A 10,889-nucleotide genomic window follows, 5' to 3' on the forward strand; every position below is an offset into this window, starting at 1 on the left:
GCCAGTAATTTATTCGGTTCTGGTTTGGACACATCTATTTATTTTCTTTCCTAATGGATTACAAGTCAGCTAGAAAATACAGACACATGAGGTAATTTGTAGAAAGTAAGCAATTTTCAGTGGGGCTCGCCTCAAATTGCATTGATTCAATTTTGCTGATGTGTTTGTGCTTTGACTTCAGAGAATGTCCCACTTACTAGAAGTTAGTTGAAAATGAGACTGAAAAGTGAAGCACATACTGCACAAATACTGCAGAGACTACATTACGCTGAAAATGCAATATTTTGTATTTGGTGAGGACGTTACAAAGGTCTTTTATCGGCAGAAGAATCCTACGTTAAATGTGAATGAATGTTCCATATCATCCAGCATTTGCGGACTCCTAACTGTAGCTCCTACAGTAGCTCCTTCTTCAACATTAATGAAATTATGACACGTTTTTGGCATGAAGTCAAATTGCTGACTACTGATTCATCAGTGGCAGTAAGTGTTGCAATAAAATGGTGGTTGCAGCTCCTCATAAATCAAGGAAACCCGTCTACGACTTTTCCCTTTTCTTTCACACTGTCAAAGTAAAGCATTTTAAAAAACTGTCAAATCTCTCTCTCTCTCTCTCTCTCTTTCACTAACTAACTGTCTGCACTTTCCTATTTTATATTTTTATTTCTCGTTCATGGTCTGAGTTTTGATTTTGATTTTTTTGATGGATCGGAAGTTAACTACCAGTTATGGAGTCCTTGACTAGTTAGTCACCAGTTACTCAGGACTTCAGTTTTTTTTTTCCCCACTCAAGTAACTATTTAGAGAACATAGTTTTTACTTTTATTTCAGTTGTATTATTCTCGATGAACAAATGCTCCAGAAATGTTTTGGCTAATCTACCAACCTCACCAAATCATATTCAAATCGACATAGCAATGTAGTGGAATGCAATTTTCAAATGGCAAAAGCTGCAATTTGAGGAAAAATAAAGAACCTTTGCTTCAATTCTGTAATAAGATTACAATAAATGGTCTTTCATATTACCGGTAATTCATGGTTCCTATGTGTTTATTTTAGCGTCAGCCTGCCCTATAAGATCGAAACATTTCATTGTAATACATCTGATATTGTTTATTGTGGTACAGATGAATTGATTGCTTGTGTTTGATATATATATTTTTTTAAATCCACGGGAAAATAGACCTTGAAAAAAACAAATTGCATCATAAATCACAGTCACAATATTGAGGGAAAGTAATTGCATTTAGATTATTTTTCAAAATTGTTTAGCTTTACTTTGAAGTTAATGAGCATCACAAAACAAGTGGTTTGAAGCAAGCCACCACTGTGTTCGGAGAGTTCATCTTGCAGCTGGGTATATCCAGCCGGGCCGATGTGAAAAACAATTCCCATATCCTGCAGCAAGCTACTACACTCCCACGGAAAGTCATTACCTGGCCATACTCCATTTCTCCAACTGATCTCAACCAGCCAACCTGTTGATGATGCACGTGGCGGCTCAGGCAGGTCCTCATTAATGACACTTCTGTAGTATTTGCAAAGCGGCATTTTCTTGTTAAGGCAAACAGTGCCAAAGGTGAGCATGAGGGGACACATTCCTCGGAGCCCGGATAATGTCACAAATGACAAACTTTATTATGACCATCTAAAAAAAAAAAAAAGTCACCAGCCTGAAATAGAGAGAACCCGTGTCCGTGATTGAGTCTGCCTTGGATACTGGCGTGTCATCAAGTTCCCTGTTATGTGGAATGACACCCAGCCTGCGAATGACAAAAAGGTGATAGAGCAAAAAGACAAGGTCATCAGCTCCTCAGCTGGCATGCCAGCACCCGCAGAGCTTTCGGCCAATTTGACACACAGGCTGGCAGAAAGCACTTCTGAGGGAGTGGAAAGGTTCTGAGCAGCACCTTGTTTATTTCAGAGAGGCAGTTTCCATTTGTTCCCCCGATAGGCTATTAGTGGAGTAGGAAGAGCCACTTTAACGGTGACAGACAGCCAGGCAGCATCATTAGCTTTATTAGAGTCTCGCTCTTTATTTGCTTTCTTTTACTTGCAGAGTGTGCTTCTCGTTTGTGTGCATGGACAACCATGTACCTGATTTAGCTGCACAAGTGGGGTCCGATTAAAAAAAATTAATTTTGACACTGTATTGATAGAACGCTTTGTTGTTTCACCTTTTACGGAGAAGAGAACTATGAGCTTGAGTTGAAATGGACACCACGGGCCTCATTATAAAGCAGTTGAACAATAAACCTGAACAGGAACATTTTCAAAAGTCATACCCGATATTCAATATCATACAATATAATGTTGCACTGAAAATTATCCAGACGCATTGCCAATTCCATGGCAAAAATATGCATTTTCAATATGGTCACTTTCAAGAAATAGTGACCGCAGGTGTTGAGCTTTTCAAATCATTCTTTTTGTTTGTTTGTTTGTTTGTTTGCTAGGAGTATGACACTGACTCCAAGTCACAGCTGGAGAATTGATTTTAAAATTCTGCTTCTGGTTTATAAATCACTGAATGGTTTGGGAACCTGAATACATCAAGTAAACGCTGATTCGATGTAAACCTACTAGGCCTTGGGGGTCTGCAGACTCGGGTCAATTAGTGGAGCGCGGAGTTCAAAGCAAGCACGGCGAAGTAAGTATTCCCTTCATGTGTTGAATTGTTGTCAATGTACTTTCTTTTAGTAATTTTGACAAGTTATTTTTTTTCTCTCCTTTGCTTCAGAATGCCATTCGTCAGCAGTTGTGTTTGTACATGCTTTGAATGAAGGGTCCTGTCTTTGCTCGTGTGAAGCACATTGATTTGCCTTGTGTATGAATTGTGCTGCATCAATAAAGCTACTGTTACTTCATTGCAAACCACAGGCAATGTGCACATTTTGCAAATCAATTTAAATGGGGTTGAATCATTTTCTGTGCAAGTGTGAGTGTTTTCATATATATATCCTCCTGACTACCAGGAAAAAAAATGTTGTCCAATCACATTTATTTTGAAATTCCCCAATCTATGTGAAGTAATTGGACTACTCCAAAAGAAATTTTTGAAATCCCACTACATTTTTTAAACAGGCTCAAATACACTTAAAACGACTCAAACAACACTTTAACGTGTTCACAAGAGTCTTATAATTAAAATGCCAACAACATTTCAAGACAAAATGTGTTTGATAAAAAGTATTACTTTTCCTCTTCCCATAAAAAGTGCTTGCACTGAGGGAAGCCATTTTCTTACTTTTTCTAACCCCTACTAATTTGATATCACTGGAAAGCACTGAATGTCCTCTTTAGAGTAACAAAAGGAGTTAATGCGATTGGATGCACTGGGTGGGAGATATTTAGGTTTACAAATGTCCTCTACAGAGGACAAATTTGAACTACTGGTCGGAGGATATATATACAGTACATGTATATATATATATATAGGCGGCCCGGTAGTCCAGTGGTTAGCACGTCGGCTTCACAGTGCAGAGGTACCGGGTTCGATTCCAGCTCCGGCCTCCCTGTGTGGAGTTTGCATGTTCTCCCCGGGCCTGCGTGGGTTTTCTCCGGGTGCTCCGGTTTCCTCCCACATTCCAGAAACATGCATGTCAGGCTGATTGGACACTCTAAATTGTCCCTAGGTGTGAGTGTGGGCGCGGATGGTTGTTCGTCTCTGTGTGCCCTGCGATTGGCTGGCAACTGATTCAGGGTGTCCCCCGCCTACTGCCCGGAGATGGCTGGGATAGGCTCCAGCACCCCCCGCGACCCTAGTGAGGATCAAGCGGTTCGGAAAATGGATGGATGGATATATATATATATATATATATATATATCTCCATATATATATATATATATATATATATGTGTGTTTGTGTGTGCATATATATATATATGCACACACAAACACACACAGACCCAGTTTATGGCCACAAACACAAAGTAGGTGACTTAGACAAAATCTGTGCAACTCCCCTCAATCCACCGCTTTTATGACCTAAATACCATTTCTCACCAGTAAATCAATACAGGTGGGCTGGACTTAAAGGCACAGGCACATACTGTATATTGCTCAGTATAATCTTTATTGTAGCAAAATACAAAACAAAAAACCACCGTCATAAATCCTTTATATACATCAATACCAAAATGTAGAACATAATCACATTAATGATGCTTTAGCTCATGTAAAGTGCAAAAAATGGCCCGTGAGAGTTCATTGTGACCATAAAAAGATGTTTAAACATTTCAGCCCACTTTTTAAACCTATTTCTAATTATTCCATCAAACTATCATTTAACCCTTTCACTACCCGCGAGACCAAAAGCAGCTCAACATTTGATAGACTTCATGTTTTTAAAAGAACGAGTTCACCTTGACAACACACTGTGGTGTAGACCTCAAATACAGGCGCACACCAAATGAGATGAAGATCCAAGTAGTCTCTGTGGTAATATGTCATATTTTCAACAAAAGTTCCATGTATAGCATTTAAAAGTTAAATAAGACCCCCCAAAAACGGTGAATCCAGTGTCTCCAATAACTTTGAGTCAGCCCTCTTAAAAAAGGAACAAAAAAGTAACTTTTCTTCCTGCCCCCCCCCCTCATTTATATGCAGTTTGTTTCATTTTTATCATCGAGTGACATGTCAACCATTTTATAGGTACATATATGAAAATCTATGAAAGGAAATATACAATGTAAACCTTTTGTCTAATGCTGTAAAAGCCATGTTCGTGGTACTTCCAGCGTGCAGATTTAATGCCCCCTACTTTGAGTCTCTTCTACGTCACTGAGATGAGAAGATTCCCCATCACTGCAGTGGCAGGAGATACTTTTATGCAGTTCACTTTTAGGCCCGAGTATGATGAGGTGCGAAGAAGAAGAGTCCCTCCGTTCTCTTTGCCGGTTCGGCTCCGGAATGTGACTGTTGATCATGTTCCTCCTGCAGGAGGTTTTGTCCGCAACGGAGGCCGGGTGATGCTGGACCACGCCGGCCAGGAGCTCCGACAGCTCGGTGATGTAAATCTGCGCCATTTGGAGGGTGTCGTACTTGGACAGCTTTTTCTCGTTCTCCAGTGACGGAATGACGCTCCTCAGCTCGTCAAAGGCTTTGTTGAGGCCGTGCATCCTCCTCCTCTCCCGTGCGTTGGCTGCCACCCGCCGGTGTCTGTGCGGGCCGCAGTGGGGCGGCGCGTCGCCCATCTCCGCGCAGCCGGCCTCGGGGTTCCCGTGGGCGGACGCGCGGCCCGACAACTCCGGCGCAAGGTGCTCCGGTGCGTCTGTCCTGCTCGAAAAGAGACGCATGGCGTAGGGGGAAATCCAATTTTTGTGCTCCTCCGCATGCTGAGTCCAGATAGGAAGCTCTGTTTTGGTGCTCATGGTGTAATACTCACGAGTTGTCTGCACTGCAACATGCATGCAACAATTTATACAACTTTCCCCCCTCTCACGTTGTCCCCCCACCCCTCCCCCACCAGTGTCTCTGACTTATGACAGGTCCGCGGCAGCCAACCCCCCCCCCCGGCCACCCCGAGCTTGTCAAAGCAATTAAACAAAGCATATTCTTTTTTTTTGTTTCTGTCAGCTATTGTGCATTGTAACCCAAACACCACCTTATTATTAACTCCACGCAGAAGGTAGACTGCCATATGAATCATTTAAAATCCCTTTGAGAACCCCTCCCAAGTATAATAGACAATTGGTTGCACAGCTTTTAATCAATGAACAAATGCACCAAGAAAATTTCAGCTTCATTTGGGATTGGAAAAAAAAGTATTTTTTTCCCCTCTTTGGATGTTTATTACGTACTAATGGAAAAAAACAACAACTTTTTGTGTGTTAAATTTCAATTTTTTTTCTTGATTTTTTTTTCAGTTTGTTTTATTTCTGTTTTTTTTCCTGTTGTCTTATGAATATTGGGTTTCAGAATATTTTCACTGTTTTTGGAATAATACTTTTTCTGTTTTATGGAATATGTTTTCAGCAGTTTTGTCCTGTTTTGGGAATAATTATTTTACTGTTGGTCTGTTTTTTGGGGAGGAATATTTTTCTGATTTCAGCGCATTTTTTCTGTTTTTCGTAATATTTCTTCTTTTTTCGATTTTTTTTTCAGTTTTTCAGAGTTTTCTGTTTCATGGATTTTCTTTTTTTTCAGAATACAGAATTTGTTTCTGTTAAAAAAAAAAAAATCAACATAGGGTCTTCCATTTAAACGGAACACCCTACATGGAACATTTGGAGAAGGTTCATCTAAAATGCTGGCCTAAAAGGGAAATGCTAGGAAGAAGACGTTAGTTAAATTGCCAAATGTCTGTCACAACAGTTTGTGGAAAATAGATTCGGATGTATTTCTCATGCTTGTTAATTGCCCTTCGAGGTGGGTTTGTTCTCAAACAAATTGTAAACCCTATTTGCAGAAGAATAATAAAAGAAACAGGTGGAAGGCAAAGGGCCCAGACACACCTGTCTGAGGCAAAGCTGAGATAACTGATAAGTAAAGCCATTTATGGATCATTATACATCATACATACACCCATGGCATACTCTATGGACTTAAGAAAAAAAATAAAATAAAAACAACCCCATTACCTTTGAATATATTTCCAAATTGCTAGTTTTCTTCTTATTTGCCATGCCTCTGCCAATATTGATGTATCATTTTAATTGCATTTTCAACGTTTTTTTCGTTGCCAAAGTTGTATACACACTGATTTTTAACATTCTAAGTGAAATATGCTCAGATTTTTACATCACAACCAATTTTTAAAATGTGGGTGAACCCACTCATGTCGATAAAAAAAATGCAGTGTGCTTAGGACTTTAATACAACACACACACACACACACACACACGCACACACACGCACGCACGCACACACGCGCACACACTCGCGCATACGTTTCTAGCGATGAGCGATGAATGCAGTACCAAAACTGACCTCAGAGAGGAAGCAGAGAGCCACAGGGCATCTAAGCTGATAGAAAAGATCAAGAAGAAAAAGCCATTCAGCACTCACGCTGACACAGTTGTCGCACAGTTTTCAAATGTCCTGGAAACCTCCGTAAATATGCTTATTTCTCACATTCTCACTCAAGTCCTTCAGTGACATCTGCATAAGGTCCTGGTGCAGTCATGTGACTTTGTGTGAGCCCGTGATATCATTACAAACATGGTGCCCATTTTCGGAGGTGCATATTAAGGAAGCTGCTACAGTACTTTCTAAAAGCTTGCTGTTGGGTCGAGAAAGGTAACCATCCATTTTACAATGAAAAAAGCTTTTTAAGATTTTGTTGCCATTTAAAAAAAAAGAAATTAATGCACAACAACTTAGTCATAGTCAGAAGAACTGCTCTGTAACATATATGTCATTTACACCATCGAGAGTGCCATTTCAAAAGAATAGCATAAAAATATTTGATATAGCTTAATGGTAAGTGAAGCTTTATTTTTTTCAGGTTGCCTCCAAGGACAACTTGAGTAGCACCACGTTGGTGACATCTAGTATGTTGAATGTTTATCAGCGTTTTTTTAAAGACATTTTCAGTTTAAAAGTAAGAGTTATAAATTATTTGATTATTTATTTTATATATTTTTTTCTTCCAGTGCATTTCAATGGGCATCAATTACTGTACAGTATATGCTCACCATCGCTTGCCCAAGTCCCTATCCTCTGCGAATAGCAGAGGTTGACTGTATAATAGAGCTCATATTGTTTATCGTAATACAGATTCATTTATTGCTTGTGTTTGTTAAAAAAAGAATAGATGGGAATAGGACCTTGAAAAAAATTGTGTCTTAACTCACAATCACAATATTGAAGAAAACAAATCACACTTAAAATATTTTTCAAAATCATTCATGCCTACAGTAAATATATTTTTATAATTAAATGCTTAGTGGGCCCGATTAAAGATTGGGCTGGTCCATACTGCTGCAAACCCCTGTTTTATATCATCCTCTACAGACCACGGAGTGAAGTTCTTGCAAACAGATACCAATAGAAAATGACAAAAAAAAAAAATACATTAACCCCAGTTGAGTCGGAAGTGTGTGCTCTGCACTCTACTGAGCATCTTTAGTTTAGTTATGATTGTATACAAATCATAGATAAACACCAAAAGTCACATTCCGTGCTGAGGCCAGCGTGCCTATCATCTGCTGTCCCCTGGCACCTCAACACAACCAGAGTCGCCCACGTCTCCCATATGTCGCTCTCCGCGTCAACTCAGCTTTCACACCAACATGCCGTACTCTGACACAAGAGCTAATGCCTCATTAGGTCATCAATTACGAGGGAGGAACCTACTCAGCACCGGCACACAACATCAGACCTGTTTGCGACCATGCACACTCGGACAAATAAAGCATCTCTCTTTCTCGTCTGTTGTTTGTGTGACAAGCATGACTGAGCACCAGTCGTGAAAATCTCCGTGACCTGCCTGGCTCCAGCAGTGAAATGAGGCCTGCTTTTACTTGAATAAATTGGCACACTCCGTCCCGGGGTGTCCATTCAATTTGGGGGCTGCATGAATATTTCATTCCTTCAGCCCCACTGGCAAAGCAACAGCCTGCAGCCCTGCACACTGTCTTTTAAAAAACGCAGCCACACTTCCCATCTGGTGGTGGGCCGGCCAGGGAGGTGTGAGGAACATTTTGAAGGTCAACGCCTTGTGACCTCCTGCAGAGGAGACACTGATGCCTCCCAGCAGGCACTAGCCAGGAGGGGACACACGCTGACACGGTTGCAACCCTCAGTGGAGCAGGATGGAGGCGAGACTGCTTGATGCCATTAAAAGTTGATCCTCAAATGAGTTCACTTGTTGTCTTGACCTTAATACCCAATTTAAGGAGTTTTCTTTAATAATCTGAAAAGAAAGACTCAACAAAACATTTAGGATGAACTGGATTGTGGAAATTGAGGCCTGTCAAGGATCTTATCGTGAAATGCTGAATGAATGTTTTGTCACATCAGCACCAACATCACAGTGTGATTTGGTGTTATGTTTGTGTCTGTTACAGAGAAATCAACGACACGCTCACTCAATTTACATTTTGTTGGGTTTGAGCCATCTAGAATGGATTTGTCTGTTTGATTTTTAGACATCCATCCATTTTCTGAACCGCTTTATCCTGAGGAGGGTCGTGGGTGTGCTAGTTCAGGGTGGGAAACCCTGAACTAGTTGCCAGCCAATAGCAGTTAAAAAAATAAAATAATAATAATTAGGGCAGGGCAATTAATTAAAATTTAATTGTGATTTCAATTTCAACTTCTCTCGATCTTTAAAATGTTACAATAAAAGAACAATGAATAATGTGTAGAAAGGTGTGATGTTGTAAAAGTAACCTGAATGCACCGTCATGGTGCTTGCATAGCAAGCATGTAATGTCTGTGATTCTGCCGTCCCTGACCGTGCTTTAAGCCATTTAGTGACAACCGAATTGGATTTAGGAGTAAAACTAAACACAACTAAAAATAATTACACATATTGTATATTGAAAGGGTGCCAAAGTGGTCGCTTGGTAAGCATGGCCGTGTCTCACAGTGTAGAGCTGCAAGGGTTCGATTCTGGCTCCGGCATTCCTGGGTGGAGTTTGCATGTTCTCACTGTGCCTGCGTGGGTTTTCTCCGGGTACTTTGGTTTCCTCCCACATTCCAAAAACATGCATGGCAGGTTTATGGAACACTCTAAATTGTACCTAGGTATGATTGTGAGCGTGAATGTTTGTCAATTTGTTGTTGTATTGTGTTTTATATGTTTATATGTTCTATGTGTGCCCAGCGATTGGCTGGCGACTGGTTCAGAATTTTCCACCGCCTACTGCTCGATGACAACTGGGATAGGCTCCATCACGCCACATGACCTGGAATAATAATAATAGTGGCTGGAATAATGGATGGATGGTATATTTAAAGGTGGTCGACTGGTTAGGACATCCGCCCCGGTGTGGAGGTAGTGTGTATGAATCCGTGCTCTGGCCTTCCTCCGTGGACTTTGCATGTTCTCCCTGTGGAAGAAAGTGTCTGTCTGGTTGCCAGTCGTAACAGTTAAGCCCAAAATTATTTAGATCCTCATTCAGAAATTTAGAATAGTTGTCATTATGGAAACAAATTGTTATAAAAATACTAAAATAAATAAATTCAATGTGTTGTTAGAAAGTAAGTAGAAATGATATCAGCAGGACTTTTATCCCCATGACAATATTTTATTTCATTTTTGGGCTTTTGAATAAGAGTTGTTTTTTTTTTATGGTGGAATTGTTCATACATTCCTGTCTTATTTTGTAGGGGAATAAAACCACACACACACACACACACACACATACACACGGAAACAAACAAACCATATGAAGATGGAATCATTATTTTACACCACTGTTCCAGTTTTTAATCTCACGGAACTCCAGGGTGGAAGCACAGTATCAGCACAGTTGTTGCCGTATTAATTTGACTTCAAGCTATCGCTATTAACCGGCAGATTTGATCCACAGTTTTTACATTTACAGTACATGCAACATAAGACTAACAAAGCATTGGGGGATCCTTGTGAGGCTCCAGAGGTGATTTCAGAATATGTAGTTGCCAAAATACAAAACGCTTCGGAAAATGGTAAAAACATTTCACCTGACAAGAGTTGAAAGCTAAAGGTTTTGTAATAAATCATCAAGTTGGAGAGAAGGGCACGGGAGACAAATGGAGACAAATGGTGCTGGCAACTGACCCCACAATTCATTCCAACTTTGGTGTATTTACACAATGCCAACATGCACTCAGGGTGTGCAGTTCACGCGCGTTTGCAAATGGATCGCAGCCAGATGAGCTGTTGTGTTGCTGCAACTGTGTGTTTCATGTGACAGCTCTTCTCGCTGCTTGTGGGCGTTTAATGAAGAGAGATCAC

The 10,889-nt window shown here is 40.4% G+C and overlaps 1 protein-coding gene across 1 annotated transcript; it reads right to left on the reverse strand.

Annotated features, from left to right (window-relative positions):
* Positions 1 to 4,749: 4,749 nt before the first annotated feature.
* On the reverse strand, positions 4,750 to 5,412 carry atoh1b (atonal bHLH transcription factor 1b). Its single transcript, XM_086106060.1, has one exon. It carries the CDS (start codon positions 5,410 to 5,412, stop codon positions 4,750 to 4,752), a length of 663 nt encoding a protein of 220 aa, XP_085962186.1.
* Positions 5,413 to 10,889: the final 5,477 nt, after the last annotated feature.

Source organism: Hippocampus guttulatus, chromosome 2 (genome assembly GCF_054856545.1).
Source record: "Hippocampus guttulatus isolate MCC_2025c chromosome 2, RoL_Hgut_1.0, whole genome shotgun sequence".
NCBI lineage: Eukaryota > Metazoa > Chordata > Actinopteri > Syngnathiformes > Syngnathidae > Hippocampus > Hippocampus guttulatus.

Bases quoted from the DNA above. Each gene is read 5' to 3' on its own strand.
- atoh1b (XM_086106060.1), bottom strand. From the start codon at position 5,412: ATGCATGTTGCAGTGCAGACAACTCGTGAGTATTACACCATGAGCACC.